The sequence below is a fragment of the Diprion similis genome, chromosome 10 (genome assembly GCF_021155765.1).
Source record: "Diprion similis isolate iyDipSimi1 chromosome 10, iyDipSimi1.1, whole genome shotgun sequence".
In the NCBI taxonomy this organism is placed as follows: domain Eukaryota; kingdom Metazoa; phylum Arthropoda; class Insecta; order Hymenoptera; family Diprionidae; genus Diprion; species Diprion similis.
The window spans coordinates 1,826,918-1,844,993 of NC_060114.1; the positions used below are offsets into that span (position 1 = coordinate 1,826,918).

At 34.9% G+C, this 18,076-nt stretch overlaps 2 protein-coding genes across 2 annotated transcripts in view; both read right to left on the reverse strand.

Moving 5' to 3' along the window:
* The window catches only part of LOC124411594 (tRNA-uridine aminocarboxypropyltransferase 2), a 62,189-nt gene extending 56,721 nt beyond the window's left edge, over window positions 1-5,468 (reverse strand). The window contains exons 1-2 of the mRNA XM_046890808.1: window positions 5,335-5,468; window positions 4,990-5,151 (exon numbers count right to left, since the gene is read on the reverse strand). Of these exons, the coding sequence (XP_046746764.1) occupies window positions 4,990-5,151; window positions 5,335-5,420 (248 nt within the window). The 5' untranslated portion in view covers window positions 5,421-5,468. The remainder of the gene's footprint in view (window positions 1-4,989; window positions 5,152-5,334) is intronic.
* Window positions 5,469-7,437: 1,969 nt separating this feature from the next.
* On the reverse strand, window positions 7,438-17,265 carry LOC124411589 (protein arginine N-methyltransferase 7). Its single transcript, XM_046890802.1, has 12 exons — window positions 17,170-17,265; window positions 15,618-15,714; window positions 13,720-13,900; window positions 13,489-13,638; window positions 12,505-12,726; window positions 12,132-12,370; window positions 11,931-12,060; window positions 11,171-11,397; window positions 9,205-9,415; window positions 8,360-8,707; window positions 8,116-8,276; window positions 7,438-7,737 (listed from the first exon to the last, which is right to left on the reverse strand). The coding sequence occupies exons 2-12, from the start codon at window positions 15,647-15,649 to the stop codon at window positions 7,482-7,484; spliced, it is 2,157 nt and encodes a 718-aa protein (XP_046746758.1). The 5' UTR covers window positions 15,650-15,714; window positions 17,170-17,265; the 3' UTR covers window positions 7,438-7,481.
* Between the last annotated feature and the right edge of the window lie 811 nt (window positions 17,266-18,076).

Below are 18,076 nucleotides of genomic sequence, written 5' to 3' on the forward strand. Positions count from 1 at the left end.
AACTTGTCGTTAATGGCTCAGCTAGTCGAAAAAACATTTTTTGACGATATCTCGGTGGTTTTTTGAGATATTGACCACTGATTTACGGCACAAGGCAGCGCACGCATAGCACAACTCAGCACAATAATCCTTTTTAAACAATTTAAACATTGCTCAGCTAAGTTCACGCACATAAGGAGTACCCCTGTTACGTCCTTGCCAGTGTGGTGGAACCAGCACGACCGCGATGCCACTGCCCTAGGTTGGCAGCACTGAAGACTCGCGCCGCTGCGAGAACCAGTCATTTAAGGTTGGCAACAAATAAAATTATTGAACTATATACTAGTCCTTTTTACCGCTGCAAGTGTAGCTCATTTGTGATTGTCACCTATATATTACTAAAGAACAATAAATATTAAAGAAAGTTAATCCACATTAGATTATTTATTACTAGCCCTCGAGGAAAAGGCTTCACCAGTATCCGCGGCGGCGTCCTCTCTGTGCCCTACCTCTACCAACGTGCAGTTACCATAAGAGAGCCTTACACACTCTTACCATAGTTCTTAGTCCGTTACCGACATACACAGTTACCATCGTAACGTGCAATACTCTTATATCGATAGTTCTCATACGCTAGATTCGTTATTTCATCAGCCAAGCTCATACATAGATATATGGTACTTTTATTTTCACATTTGACCATTATATCTTTCAACATTAGCTTCCACATAAAACTAGGATAAGCCCTTCATGCCAGAACCAGGGATAGCGCCTTTGTATTAATGACGATGCGACCAATTAGCGCGTCAACTGCTTGCTTCCCTAAACCAACCAACTCACGCTGATTCCCCGCTGAGATCTCGTGCACTAATCAAAATCCTTACCCCCAAATGAATAAACACCCTCAACCAATCATTCTAGGCGCGAAAAACCTCCACTCCTTTGAACTCCTACTTTTTCCACCTAGTCAACCCCGATTCAGGATATGACCCTCAGAAAGAAGAAATCGAATCGTCCAACAGATTACTAGAGAAAGGATTGAGATTCAGTCATCTTAGAGAACAGATCAGAGCTATACCAAAATCATAGAATCAAGTCATAGAATAATTAATTCAGAACCTCCGTGACTAAGTAACAGTTTGTGACTGTGATAAGTAAATAACACTAATTTATATAACAATTGCAAGCCCTACAATTGGGAACTTGAAGGAAATTGTGTAAATAAACGTGTATTTAGCCCAAATGTTTTCATCGATGATTATTTTGATTACGCACAATGATGGTTGGCACGAGCTAAATATAACAAACTCCTGAAATTTCAGGTGAGCTGAACGAGAAGACCTGAGGAACTGATCAGCAGATTTCCAGGATTCATATATATCAACTACGTAAGTTAAGAGTATAACCTAAATCACGCAGCGAATCAGAATCAACTCGCAACGTAACACCCCATACAATAACTTCGCAATTAAGAGGGAAAAATATCTGAAAAAATTTCGGATGTTTGCCGATTGGGACTTTCAGCTCGAAAAATTGCGAAATTTGAGGGGATGAGGCTGGTTTCGACATCTAGAATTGGTAGACTTGCTCATATATAGAAAATACACAGAGAACGGACGGATAAAATATACAGAGTGATTATCTAATGACAGAATCGTCAGTTTCCTGCTAGAATGTAATGCGCATGTGCAAAATTCGAGAGCAGTTGTTTGTCAGGGTAACCAACCATCATGAACTTAAATGATAGGTCACCGCAATACTTATGTAAAGTTGGCCCCGAAACTTCAGCCTTTTTTAATTTCGACTATACCAATCGTTTGGTGGTCAATTGGTGGTGATTAGTAACCTAATGAAATCGTTTGGTAGTCAATAGTTGATTTGATATCAATTAAACAAATCTAAGCGTCAAGTTAACCGGATTTTTTTATTTTCGCTCCAACTAAGTTCAAAAGGAGCTTAATCGACGCGCAATCGTTTGGTGGTCACGATGAAGTTGATACGAATGTTTGGTGATCTGCCGTTTGGCTGGAAAGTCCAAAAAGCCAGACCGAAAAATGGACTGCGAGGTTTTCCCCAATCTAGAAAATTCCCCAGATCTGCTGAATTTCTTCTGGAGCTATGGAAGCTGCTGATCAGCGAATAATCAGTTTCAATTATCCTATTTCTATATATTATTTGGTAGTCGTACATAAAATGCTTACAAGAATTAAAAAAAATGTCTCCGTACTCATATGACCTCACATAATGTTTTGCTACAGGATGAAGGAAACTAACATCAAGGGTCGGAGTATAACGGTTAATTTCAATTACTTTGTATTTTATTCATTATGGTGTACCCGTATGTAATGTATACATGAAATGATTGCACTTATATTTTCGTATTCGTGTGACAGTAGTCCTAACCTAACAATTGATTATCAATCAAGTCATTACAATCAAACGTCGGAAATTCAATATCAAAAACCTATAAGCGTCAATAAACGATGATAGTTATTTGAGTTTATATATATACATATATATACACATATATATATATATATATATATATATATATATATATACTATATTTGAGTTTATATATATGGGTAAGTCCACCAATTCTGTGTCAAAGTTGTACCGGGTGGTCTTAATTTAACAAAACTAAGAAAGTCATCTGAAAGGACGTATCAAAGTAAGCATCCATGATTTTTTTTAAATTTTTGTGTTCAATAGTTTTTTAGTAATGGCGGCTCACAGTTTTCGCATTTTGTAAAACACTAAATTTTCAAATGCCCCTAACTTTTTTCCAATTATAGATAGAAAAAATTTTAGGGAAACGATTTTTCAGAGAAAAACATGAACTTTTTGGAAAAAATATGCCAAAATTCTGGGATGTTTTAAAAATTACGATAATTGCGTTTAAAGTACAAAAATCGATTTTTCGGGTCTTGCCCCATTTTCGGGTCTTTTCCCGGTTTCGAAAGTATTTTGATCGGAAAATTCGGAATTTTTCACATCGGAATACATTTCAAACGAGATGGGATCTCTGAAGCAACCACCTTAGAAAAATTAACTTCAAATTTTTCGCATTTTTTTTGTTTTTTTGACAATTAAAATTATTGTTAGAAGGGGCAATCAAAAAAAAATTTTTTGGCAAACGTTGCCAAATATTGGGTGCATATATTGGGGGGCCAAGTTCACTTCGGTCATTTTGACAGTTGGCGGTGTCCGCCAATGGTTGGACATCCTGGCAAACAACTGCTCTCGGATTGCAGTGCATACAGCTTAGAGTCGAGTAGACGATGGACAATTCTGTCGTTACGTAATCACTCTGTACACAGACAGCTATGTGATACTCAAGTTCATTTTCAATTTCCATGAATTCAATTACTCAATTCATTTTACAATTCCTGTATAAATACATACAATATAAATACAATTGAAATTCCTTCTTGCATTAAAAACATTCGTTCAATTTATTGTCAATGAAAAAAAAAAAAAAATCATGGACAAAGTCAAAGGTTACAGTTTCGACTTTCAGGTGATTAAACATGAAACAAAAGATTCTTGGATGATTTATTCAGTGAGAAACCATTCTGAAAGTATTATTTTATACTAATTTTTACCAACTTTCTAACACCTATAACTTCGACGATATCGAAAACTGTCACAGAGCTTTTTTATGTGAAATTGCTGCTTTTTTTTAAAAACTTTTTCTGTGAAAATCGAACTGAAACAGTTGTTGGTGGAAATCTGTAAGTTTACAACTAAATGATTTAAGCATTCGCCAGAGACAAAATTATGGTCATAAACTTTCACAGCTTTGTTACACACAAAAGAGCAATTTTCATCAGAGTTTACTGACTACTTTTTCTCAGGGTTAGGCCTGTTTTTTAGCTTCATTTCGTCCACTACAGATTTTAACCATATTCGATGGTACTTCCAGTAAATGAATTGGTTTGTATAGTGATAAAGAGTACCACGAAAAATAGTATGTTTATGGCTTGTGTTTGCTTAGTAATGCTAACGCATGTGAAATTTCGATGACTGCACGACGCTTTTACATCAGAAATGAATAGGCCCTGATCACAATAGAAATAAGTGACATCGTAGTAAACGGAGAAAGATTGAAGTATGGTCAGATTCATTTGATGTCTGCCAATTCGAAATTGTCAAGAAGTGTTACAGAATGGGAAAAAAAATCAATCCGAATTGAACGGTCTATTGTTTTGAATCTGTGTTTACGATTTGGTTTTCCAAAATTTGTTCCATTTGAATTGCAACGGAATTCTAATTAGATGCAATCCAATTCCATTCCCATCCATTTCTATTCGATCTTTTTGTAAAAAATTAAATTCGTATTCAACATGCTGTAACAAGGAAAATACTAAAAACAGTTAAAAACAATTCAAAACAATTGAAAACAACTGAAATCTAGTGGACATTGTTTTTTCGATTCCCAAAATTACAATTTAAAACAAGAGTTTGGATGACTTGTTGAATCTGCCTCTAGACCAATAAGAGGCTAGTGATTATAAAAAATAAACAGGTATTGTTAAAGTTTCTGGAATCAAATCACTTTCATTAAAGTGTAATTCGAAAAGATTGTAGAATTGCATTCCAAACTGCAAAAATATTTGAGATTTTTCATCAGACTGAACTTGATTGAAAAAAAAGTATGATAAAAGCACTTATGCCATTTACTGATTCACATCAACTAGAATCTGTGCACTATTCAAAATAATAGAACAATTATTTCAGATTAATTTTTATATCATGCAATACATTTTCTTAAGAATTTCAGATTTTCAAACGTCGAAATGGACTTCTTTCAATATGTTTCATTTTCATTTCATTTACTAGAAAACATTTCTGAGGAATGAAAATCAGGTGGCTCAATCTGTAACATAACGACCTCAGAACTATAGACTGCGACAGCAAAAAAAGACAGTGGTAGTTTCCGACTTCTACCACTTTGGAAGTTAGGTTTTCAAACTACAATGCTGCAAGAATCAGCTTAAGGGTATTTACCTGAATGTTAAACATTTTCCTGGTTCTAAAGCGAACGTCAACATTGGTGCAGTTCTGAGGCAACGTTTTACTTCTGCAGGATGCTGAAGTATTATCAGTCTTGAGTTTGGAGATAACCGTGTGTTTGGTAATCCCAGGCACCAGCAAACTGGGACAGGTCTCCTGAATCAGAGATATATTCGATAACTGCCTGGATGTTTGGTGTTTTTCTGCATCAGTTAATTAATTAGAATGAATAAATAAAATAAAACCAAACTAGGGTTCTCGTAATATACATAGAACCTGTAAAAATGCAGTTGAATTGGATTAGATTAGGTTAGGTTGGTTTGACCTGACAGTGCCTACCTGCATTGTACACACTTATCACGCATTTTCGGGGGATCGGCATCGATTTTTGAGAGTTCTTCCCATACCGTTTTGTCATCCGCCATGTAGAATCGGAGTATGTATTACAAAATATTTGCTGACGCGGTCACGGGCACGCTCTTACAAGCAGAGTTACCATGCTGCAATCCAGCGTGTGGTGTGAGTATACATGGCGTGCCTAGGAGTGCAGCTTCTTTCTCTAAAAAAGTTTCTCTCTTCCGCTGGACTGGACTTGAGTAAGATGTGTACCAGCGGCGCTAAAATACCCTAGATCGGTAGTGATCAATTGTTGTGACGTTAAATCGGCGTGGGAAGAAAATGAGCGGGGCTTTAAAAACGTCACAACCAACTATACATGATGGCCAACGCGTACGATGATGATGGCATTACCAAGCAGGGTAGCGTTCGCCGGAAATATAAATCCCTAATAATATAGGGATTTCTTTAGACAGTTGGTACACATCTCACTTAAAGACTTTGACCTCGAAAACATCTCGGCACACCATGAGTGCGTTCCATTATTCACTCAAAGCGCTGTTCATGCGCTTAGAGCGTAATTAAAATTAACAATTTTGAGGTTGTTTTCTGTATTTTTTTTCGTAACTCGTATAATCCTTGCTCAATAACTGGTGCAATGTTCTTATGAAGTGATTGCTTTTAGTAATTTTCCATTATTTCAATTTCAATGCGCTTAAAAATCGTTCCATTAATAAATCACGATAGAGGCGCTCTAAGCGCTGTACTGTTAATGGAACGCTTTTTGAGCACGCGCCGATTTGAGCGCTTTGAGTGAATACTGGAACCATGAAGTTCCCTCTTACTTCATTACTGGAACGCACTCCATGAATACTCACAACACGGACTCCAACACAAGAAAACCACGCGAAGTTGTCAAATCCATTTTTTTCGGACTATTTGAGGAATACAGTGCTCAAGATTATCCGTTGGATGGCGGTATTGTCGCAGCTACCTTAATAGTCTTCAAATTCTTCCGTCAACGACTCCGATTTTGTCGCAATGCATACCTATACCTATAAATTTGAATCATTCACAGAATTTTTGGATAAGTATTTCACACCAATAATTGCTGATTTCACGCAGTCCAATTGTTTACTGCTCGTTACCAAGAGACACACTGAAAAGTCTCGTTCGAAAAATTTTTCTACCTCATCGATTCCGATAAAAACAATTTAACCACTAACAAACTGCTTCAAAAACCAAGTGTTGAATGAATTTTCTTTCTTCCATTCATCAATTTACAACTGATGCTTAATTTTTCTCATTTCCATCTGCCCATGGGAAGGAGCATTCCTGTTTGTTCCAAAATTTTTATTTCAATCCGTTCTTGAGTTATCAACTGCCGAAAAATTTCCTGTTGTAAATTTTTCAAATGGATATGACCCAAGAATGAAAAAGGTATTGAAAAAATATGAAAAAAACACATTTTCTTCGTCTCGATTTATGCATCGGAAATAATGTATAACACTACGAAGAAATTACACCTCTTTAAAATCACAAACTTGATTGGATTTTGATTTGAAAAAATGGTTTCTTCACATAATTGTTAAGTTTTCATTTTCTTGCGAAAAATGTCGTGAAAAGTTGGTTTATTCATAAATTTTGAACCAAGTATCATTATGAGTCGATTACTCATAACATAGGTATATCTTATTTATTTTTAAGTCATTTGATTGCTGATTTTAAAGTATAATTTTTTGAAATTGTTTTATAAATCTACGATGCAAGACGGAAAAACGTGTTTAGAATTCAGTCTATAACTCTTTTCGTTCTCAAATTATATCCATTTGAAAAGTTGAGCTAGGAAATTTCAAATATTGGTGAGTGAAGTTGAAATTGAGATAAAAATTTCAAAAAAGTCAGAAATGCTCCATTCAATAGGCAGATTGGAATGGAAAAAAATATAACAAATGAAAAACTCGGCATTAAAATTTTGTTCGATTTCACGTGGAAAGCCCCAGATGTATTTGATTGTAGCATTGCCTAGTCTTTGAGGAAGGGGAAACTGAAAATATGAATGAAGGGGAAAAGAACGTATATTGGTCAGACTTAAATTGGGTTTTAGTTGAGGAAAAAAAAAAGTCAAGTATACTTGTTGTACAATTGTATTAATTATCTCCCATTGTAACTTTAAACGTAAACTGTACACCACCACTGATTGGGGAAAAGTGCACAGACCATTGCAGAAAGTCTTTTTTTGTAACCGCAAAATTCTTTCGTGGAAGAAAAACACCTTGTCGCGTATAAGGATCCCAAGATATGTTAGAACCAGGAACAATATCTCTTATTGGACCTGTACTGACTTCAGTTGACGCATCCAGAGTCCAGTCAACCCACAACGCAATTCCATTGCAATTTCCAGCACTGCAATGAGATTAGCAAGCAATAATGATTGTGTCGAATTGCTTCAAGAAGATGAGCTGCCAATATTTTTTTGTTGCAAACAATGTCACTTTGAAACAGCATTCAATGAAAATATCAATTCAAAAAACGTGAAGTCATATATTTTTAAATAATCGGTTGGACGATGTGGCAGTGTTTTATTATATAAGAGTATGATGGGAGAAATTAGCGTAACTGTGGAAATACTGCCTATTTCGTAGAATAGAAATTTCAGTACTTTGTTCCTTACTTGTGCGGCTTAGACTTGAGGATTTACTAAACAACCGTAAAATAGCATAGGAAACTCCTAGAAAAACTCCATAAAAAATATGATAGATTTTGAAATAAAAAAAAACCTACCACGCTATGGAAACTGTATCAGAATGTTGAATATCTGGCTGATGGTCAATATTTCTGTCAAGTTGCAGTTCTACAACAGTGAAAGGCGCCGTCAAAGCCTGTCCCGGATATTCCCAAAGAGGATGCGCTTCTATCTGATTATCACTTATATCACTTGAAACCTGTAAACATTGCTCCGATTACCAATTTGAATTACTGTAAAGCTCAAACTATGCAGTCAATCAATTAATTATTTCACCAGTACCTGAACAAGTTCATCAAACCTAGACATATCGAATCCTTCGCATTTTCCAACTGGTGCACGGATCTTGTGTAAATCTTTGAATTCTACTGCGACAGCTTTGATGGTAACTGCCGATGGTATGCGGGTAATATGCTTTGGATATCTCGAGCTCAGATGCCAAAAGTATATGTTATCCCATGCGAGAATGGAAGTAATAAAGTTAGGTTCGCCGAAAATTAAGTTCACTCCATTATCTGGATTCAAATCATCTTTTGAATTAACAATGCGAACTTTTTCAGAGAGACCATTAGCCTTCACAAACATTTCCATTGCTCTATGCGAGAGACCGTTACTCTCAAAAATGATAACCTGTGGATTGATTAATATAATTTGTGTTTTAATTACAAACAAAATTTTTAAGGCATCTCACAGAGATTTTATATCTGCTCCAGAATTTTCGACATTACGGTACTGGTCGTAAAACAAAACTCTACTTCAAAAAAAAAAAAAATGTAACCACCCATACCTGAGATATGATTTAATTTACATTTAGAAAATTATGAAGTAAGAAATATATTTTGACATACAATATTCGTAATTTATAATTATTTATAAATATTTTCAAAAATTATATATATTTTGCTGTTATGAAAATTCCATTTTCAACAAAGGTTTGAGCCTTTTGGCCAAAGCAAAGGTTTGTTTATATTTTACGAAATTTCATGTGGCCCGTTAAACCAAATATTGCCATACAAAAATATATTTATTCTTCTTCTTTGGTCAACGACCTTATTTTGATTCATTGAATTATGATAATGATTTATCAGAAATATTTTCCTATCATCTTCATGTTCGTCTTCACTCACCTCTTTTGCTCCAAGTTTAGCTGCAGCTAAACCTAGCAAGCAATTGTCTGACAAACACAGGCAGACAGAATCTGAGGTGATCCTTTTTTCTAATGCTTGAATGTACATTTTATTGCGCTTCCTATCATTCAATTGCCCTATTCGTGTTCTTGAGTAGGCCAAGTGAACGAAACAGTCACATATTGGTCGCTGATAATTAACTTCATCCACACTGTAGTAAAATAAATAATAGATTAGCTTTACCTTCTTATTTTGTGAACAGTTTCAATCATGGATTAAAATCTTCCTATTCTTGTGATATGAATCATTTATAGCTTGATACAAGAATCCCTTAATTCAGTATATCAGGTATATTGTGTTTGATAAGTTATTGACATTTTTACATTTTTTCTCACCCAAAAATTCTACCTCAAAAGGCTGCATTACTCAATTTTAACCGACCGAAGAAAATTTCATTCATTTTGACTATTATTTGTGCATCACTGACATGGAAATGCTGCAGATTGCACAATTTTATATGCAATGCCGAACAGAAATGGAAAAAAAAAAGTTTTAGGCAACAATAAAACCAGAAAATGTATTTCTGTGATTGAATCACCACTAATTTTGTTTGACATTACATGTGTGATTTGCTGGAATGAGAATAATTGTTCAACTGATCTCTGCAGATCAAAACCTTGACAAAATTAGTTACATTAAATATATATGAAGTATTTCACGTGATTTTAATCTGATCTAAAACTCGACTCTCTATTGTCAGTCTTTGGAGATATACTAAAATTCTGCAAGCATCAGAAAAGTCTTAATAAAATTGAAATATTATGTTTTTCGATTTTCCAAAATGTATGACACCATTGTTTGGCTCAAAATTCTTGTATATTCCTTGATTAATGTAGGACAGTATATGAATTTCATCATCGGCAGGATTTTGAGTAGAAACTATAGGAATATTTTTGTTACTCAATCTGCACAAAAGAAATGTTAGTTCCTCAATTGGATCACACCACACCTTCATGGAATTTGCATTGAATACTAGCTGTTGCCTGCAACTTTGTTTGCATGGGATTCAATTTATTGTGCACTCATAAACCATAACCACAGTAACTGCCACTAAACTATATGAAATATACTTATTTATTGAAACGACACGCGCACCACCTATTGTAAAATGGTTGTACTAATTCAGAAAACTTCGTGGGTGTGCGCACAACACTCACCAAAGTTACATCGTAATCGGATGAATGTACCGACCTCTACAGATCAGCGAATGAATGGTATACGAATGCATACGGGACAAACAAATAAATCTGAACAAATTCCCGAGACGCTCTTCAGTCGCTAAGAACTTCATACTAAATAACGATCGAAATCGATAGGGGTGTGGTACATGGACTACTAATTTGACGTGAAATGCCCCATACATAGATTCCAAAAATCTGAAGTGAATATATAAAAAAAACTCATAATCAATAATTTTTTGATAGAATACGAGTTTCAGTTTCAGAGGTACTTAATAGGAAACTGATGGACATATGACGTAATACGATGTTTTTTTTGCCGACAATTGCAAGATAAACACATTATAGCTTTCAATCGAAATTTCAGCTCACAATAAAATTTGTACACACTAATAAGAAAATATACTGTAAAATCAAAATATTGAAAAGGAACTGGTATTTCTCATATTTTAGACCATTCTTGTGCCTATGTTATATTTTACGTCTCTAGTAGAAAGGTTACTCCAAAATGGACTTAAGTGTATTCGAGCGTGTAACAATTTTGCAAAAATTGTAACCTGGACACTCCTGATTTTCAAGTATATCATATCAGGTACTGTACAAGTATAAACTCTGACCAACTAGCACTATCATTCCACTAAGATCGAACAGATTCTGATAGCGTCAAGGTTTTTCCATGACAAGATCACGTGGAATACCCTACATATTTACGAGATATGATTATTTACCTTGATCCATCATTCAGGTGATACCAAAATGAGTATTCGTCATGAGAAGTGACCAACGTTAATTCTTGTCCAGAGCGAATCTCATACTCCGGTGATAGGTAATAAACTGCTTGCATCCAGTGATCTCTCCATGGAATTTTTTCATTCAATTGAACTGTGCTTTTTCCACAATTCAACTCTGACTTCACATCTGGATGTTCCCAAACCGGCGCACAGCTTAAGAGTACCTAAACGAATGATTGCTGTGTTACTGCACAGAATGTCGAGTTCCCGTTTTTTTACCCAGAAACACTCTTACAAGGATCATCAGTTTGGTGTTCCCCACCGATTTCTTTGCAATACACCAATGTTATAGAGCATTGAAAACTAAAATACACGTATTTTTTTTTATTGGTGGAAAACGGTTTAATGGGGTGAAAACGACTCGCAAATATGGGCACCCAATAGAGTGGTTCCTCAGTTTCGGATAGAAGCGCTTAATGTATTAGAATAAAATCCATGCTGAAATGTTTTATTCATCAATAGAAACATTTCAGCATTGGTTTCATTCAAATACATCAAGCACATCAAGAAAGCACCTCCTCGAGTGCCCATATTTGGGAGTCGTTTTCACCCCTTCAAACAGTTTTACCCCTTCAACAGTTCAAAAAATACGTGTCTTACAGTTTTCTATATTCTACAGCATGGATGAATTGCAACGAATTCGAAGGGAACATTTAACTATCGTTCCTTGTCAGTATTACATCATATATAATAATACCTGCCCCTCGGTATCCATGTTCAAATCCCACCACATAAATACTGCATGCGCGGTGCCTGCTGCAATGGCTTTAGTTTTATGACTGAAGCTTTCTGAGAGTTGAAGAGTTGTTACGTCAGACCAATCGAATCTAAAAATGAGACGGAATTACGACGCATGAAAATGAATAAACACTTTCCCAACTTCTAATTTATCAAGTACCTGCAGACTGCCAAAGGTTTGGTCAAAAGTTTGAATGAGTTACGTGGCAACTGACTAAGCTGTAAATCATGGACTGCAGCAGCACCGCTGCACGATTTAGTAAGAGTTGGAGTATCCACAAGGATTTTATCACCAGAAGAATTCAAAACTGGTTCTATCCTGTTCCAGGCACATACCATTGCGCTGTCGACAACTTGAGCCCAAACTGTGCCGCTATGTGGAATAACTATACTGTCGTTCTGTATTCAACAATATATTTCAATATTACAGGGCTTGATGATAGATGTGAGCAGCATTTTCCGAATGTCAAGTCATTTCCATGAAAATGTCGTGTTCTCTGATTTTATCAACTTTTCATCTTGATAATACTTACATCCAGCAAGACCTTGTGAGCATGTCGAAATGTCGATAATGCGCCTTCCCCAATTAATTCAGTATCAAAAACCTCAGTAACTAAAATGTTGGCACGATTTGGCATATCTCCACCTACTCCGAGAGTCATCTCTGTTGATCGTTTGAAAATCAGATTAATCTTATCCGCATATCCATTATCTTCGATTATTTTAATTGCACATTCTGCCATTGGTCTAAATGCCTGAAAATTTTTCCTATACCAATTAATTGACACTTATACCTGAGTGTGGAATTCAAGTTAGCTGTCACTTGTATAGATCTGAGAATTTCTTCGGGACTTTCACCAAATCTGACGATAAATTTTCATGGAGATTTTATCTACGCAGCATAAATGGCAATATATTTAACAGCAACTTCAACCGAATTTTTCGACGGTGAGAATCATGTTGGTATGTAAGCATTAATATTATTGGTGAATTTTTAATTCAGCAGAGACTAATTTCATTTTACCATAACGAAGTGAATTTAATAATTTCAAATGCCGAAATCATTAATTTTTTTTTTTAATCAGATTTAATGTCAACCTAACTTTTCAACTGGCAAAATCATTAGACAGTGATTGCATGATCCAATATTCTCTAATTAAAGTCTCCTGTTTAAACAAATCTGGTGTAAATAGACTTCATCAACGGTTAACAAGTATCAAGTCACCAGTTATTGACTTTCAAGATGGCAAGATTATTGAAATTAGAATTTCCAGCAGTACGTTCTTATGAGATCTGGTATAATTGTGAAGCCAATAAAGTTTTCTTCGATATTTAGGGCTGTATCCACTTAGAGCTCAAGTAATAAATATTGGTAGTAGGAGCATTTACAGTTCACAGGCTAAAATTAAAAAACATTGGACGCCATTTTCGTTGAATCGGTGTTTTCGGAGTTTTTCACAACTATTGATTAACTTGTAAATTACAGGTAAGATCAAATAAAAAAATCGGATATTTACCTCGCACGCAGTTATTGTGTCAGCCCCACATTTGGCGGCCATCATTGAGAGCAGGCCTGTACCAGTCCCAATATCCAGTACATTAGCTTTTTCCCCCAACGCATGTTTTTTATCAATCGCTGCTTTTATAGCAACGAAATATTTTTCATTCTGTAGAAATCAGTGAGATAATAAATAAACAGTGGTGCTATGTTTTTGGCCAAATTCGATGCAGCTAGTTCTACTAATTACCCTTTCTTTGTCGTGCAGCATATCTGCGAATGCTGAGCGCGCCACTTCTTGGTGATAATCATAATCTGGATCTTTTTCTTCCCAGCATATTGTTCCTGTCATCGGATTGAAGGTCTGTGTGAAGACGCTCATTTTTTTATTCTGTACAGCCCCTCGAGGTATCTGCCTCAGCACGAAACGTCTGGGAAAGAAAAATGAAATATAAATCTTATTCAAATTTAACGGCCTATCAGTTATCCATTATTTTGGAAAATTGACTTTTTTCTCTTTGGTTGACCGACGTTAAATTGACTAGTATGTCATTTCTGGGAAATAAAGTATCCAAAAGCATATGTAATTACAACAGCTACCAATGACACTTTTTACATTAGTAGTTAAGTATCTGTTTTGAATTTACTTCCAAATCGTGTGATAAATTTTGAATGCACGCCAAGGAAGCAACTCCTGAAGTGGCACATACCACCTGATTTCAACATTTCAAGACTTCAAAGGACTTCATTACTTCTACTCAATCCAGGTCAATTCAAGTGATTTTAAGTGAGTTCGCAAGACTTCAAGTAACTTGGGTCAGTCTTCTGAGCGATTGCTGTATCTGTCTTGGGTTCACTAACGATTGTTGTATTATATTTAAAAATGTGTACAAGAAACCTAAATTTGCATAATAGACAAAAGGTGGTAGGGCGTCACGTTTAGTTCAAAAATGTCTCAAACTGAGAAAAAATTGCTGAGATCAATTTGATTTCTGATCTAATTCTACATTGAATTCCATGAGGAAACTCAATTTCAAATTCTTGAATAGAATGTGCTGATTATAAACGGAAATTAGTGAAAAAACAAGTTACACATGCCTTCCACTTCTTAGATCTCCAAAACCATTCGTATTCGTGACATTCATTTTGGTGACATTAGAGTAACGAAACATTAAATTCAAATTCACTTTTAGCAACCATCGACGGACTTTGGAGGTGTTCAGTTTATGAATCATGAGAAGGTTTTATTTCATTTTGATTTTCTAAATTTCAGATAATTCTAGAGTAGCAAAATAACGATTGTTCCGAAAAATGCATCACTACATCAACTTTACTAACTTGGACATCCTTCATTTTTGGCATCAGAGGCTGAAGAATGTTATATTTGTGCAAGTTACATTCGATAAATTATTGATTACAAATACAATATTGAAATTTTTCCAGCAATACACATTAATCATCTTATTGAAATTTCATGATCCGTCTCTGTGCACCTATCCATAATTGCAATCTCATTGTTTCCTTGCTAAAGGCATTTTAACATTGCATTTACAATTAGAGCTAATACCTGAAGTTTCAATCGATCATAGTTGATCGAAAAGAGTTTGACCAATAGTCAAACAGAGTACCGCGATATTTAGCCATAATTTCAATAATTCACAGTCAAACAGAGTACTGCAATATTTAGCCATAATTTCAATAATTCACAGTCAAACAGAGTACTGCAATATTTAGCCATAATTTCAATAATTCACAGTCAAACAGAGTACTGCAATATTTAGCCATAATTTCAATAATTTACATTCAAATAGCTGCTAAGGTTTCGTGCACTCTTAAAAAATTTATCATCGTATCACAGTACTAGCAGCAAATTTGGTTTACCATTAAACTTAATCAATCGGATCTTACAGTCGAAATGAATCTTCATACCACTTTAAACCATAATTTATGAATAAATAAATGTTGTCGATTATTACAAAAAACCTGATGATCAAAATCGAATTCTTATACGACATTGTCGCCATAGATATTCACGCCTTCTTAGAGCATATGCGATTACTTTTCATCATTTTTTGAAATCCATAATTTGATTATGTATTAACACATTTCTTTAAATATGTAACTAGGCAGAGCAAAATGAGATCTTACATAATTTCGTTTAATTTTCCGGCTTTCAGCATCGTTTCTATGCTGCTTAATGCATTGATGAATGACTCTCCTTGCTCTAGTACTACCTAAAATCCACCAGGTAGCATATGAGTCTCATGGAATCGCAAGAATTCGTACGGTAGTAATGTATTAAGAACAAACCAATAAAGTTTCTATCATATTCAAACAGTATTCAGAGATGAAGTTTCCGGACACTAGAAGTAATGCGTAATAATACGATATAGCCCAGTACTATTTTCACGCAATATTTACGGCACGACAAATAAGCTAGAATTCACAGAAATGAACACTGAAAACTGTGAGATTGTTCAGACAGACATGAAAAGACACAACTACAAAGCTGCAAGTGGTCCAACAGTGCAGAAAATATGGTTACGTGACTTGAAAGGTTACTATCTGTAGGAAAAAACATAGCGCAACACCCATAAAATCTAAGTAGCGTGCTGTAGCGGCACAGAAGCCGAACTAGAGAAATGAACAGGTATAAGGGAAGAAAAAACTGATCAAAACAGTAGTCAACATGGCCTAAAGTTTGAGATATTTTCTAGTGCATCGTTATTTCAGAAACTCGGGACTGAGGAACATGTGTTTAAAATTATACAGGTAGTTAAGATACATATGAAATTTATAAACATTGAAGAAAAAAATACTGTAGAATGATCGACAAATAGTTATTTTCATAACTCATCGGAATGACTAGCAATATTTACTGTGATGTAGAAAGTTTTGTCGGTGCCAACGGTCGATAAAAGGAAATAATATATGAATCGAGGTATCGGCCCTGATGAGGATGGGGCCCTCCTCAGAACTAAAAGAAATTGTTAGCGAAGCATTGTTCCAAACAAAATGTGTTATTATGTGAGCATAGTAATGAAACAATGAGTTGAAAGAAAAAAAAAAAGGTTCGAAGTATAGCAATGATAACGTAATGGAAAATCAAATTCAAAAAAATAATCGAACACGATTCGGTTGAGTCAGTAAAAATTAACCAATTAATCTATCATCTCGCACTTTTCTGAAATGGTGCATTTGAAACCAAAATTTCTTAAATTTCAGCATGTAGTCTTAACAGCAGTTTTTTATTAAATAATAGTTTCATTCAGAATATTTTTCAATTTCATGTGAGAATATTCATTTATCTTTCACTTATTATATCAAATAGGTATTTAGTAAGTAAGACAATGATAATAATTAATACTTTAATCACATAAATTGGATATTGTATTGTGCATTCATGGGAGTAAAAAACAAAAACCGATTGTGAGGGAAACAATCGGATTGGCCGATTAATCGATTATGAAAAATAATCGATTCTCCTCAGTTAATTGGAGAAAAATAATCATTTAATCGAAAATTAATCATTTTTGGTCATTCCTGTGAAAATCAAAGCTTTTTACTAATACTTGAGAAAGTCGATCTGGCAAAGTACGAGTATGTATTGCTTGATGATAATTTCCCAAATTTTAGGCAATCATGAATCAGTAAAGTGATAATTATTGTTCATCATTACTTGACATTAAAAAGTCTAAGCTCATACTCTAGCTGCATGAAAAACTTGATGAATGCCGGAAAAGAACCAATCCATTGAAAGTTTTTGTGAAAAACTTTGCAAATAGGTATTTTAAAATGTATTTTCTGAAATTTTCTAATTTGCTATGAAACATCACAGTTTTCACACTAGAGCAAAATTTTTTGCCTGGAATTACATGAAATGTATCTGAAATGTTTTAACTTACAATAACTTTTTCTCAAAATGCATTGTTACTTTCACGTTACAAGTTTCAACTTGGTCATTTGTCTGTGATTATGAAAAGTATTATACAAATAACGTATATGTAAATCAGATAAAAAAACATTTCTGAGTATCTTGAACCCCGGGGTCTGGTTGGTCCGGTATATCTCAATAGGAACAGAGTTCGCGATCGTGTTTGGTTGCTGATTACTTCATGCACGCATTGCTGTGAGAATTCAAGATACAGGTATCCAAAATTACGAAAAATGCCAACTTTGTAATAGATACGAGTGATAAAATTGCAAAAGTGAGTCGTACAAAGAGCTTACCCAATTTTTCTTGTGAAGCGTTACCAGGAATATTCGGATGAATAAATGGAAAATATTCAACAGCTGGTCATAAGCTACATTCGTATACACGAAATTTAAATTAGAGCTCAAAGATTTCAAATTTGGACATTCAGTTTGTTATGCACATAACATGTACACATTGGATACACGTGATATTCTAACCTCAGATCATCAACGCGTAATTAGCGGATGTGTTTGTGTGTGGTCTGTATCTGTAACATCTGTAATGCATATACGCCCCAGGATCACGGCACAGTATAGACCATGAAGTGACCACGGTCTTGGTATATCCCTGTTATAACATCCGACCGCCCTGCTATAATTTGTATGCATTCTACTTCTAATGCGTTCCGAAA

Coding starts and splice junctions, on each gene's coding strand:
- LOC124411589 (XM_046890802.1), bottom strand. CDS start 15,649: ATGCTGAAAGCCGGAAAATTAAACGAAATTAT. Junction 13,901..15,617: donor GGAAAATTAAACGAAATTAT/GTAAGATCTCAT, acceptor TTTCTTTCCCAG/ACGTTTCGTGCTGAGGCAGA. Junction 7,738..8,115: donor GATACAGTTTCCATAGCGTG/GTAGGTTTTTTT, acceptor ATCTCATTGCAG/TGCTGGAAATTGCAATGGAA.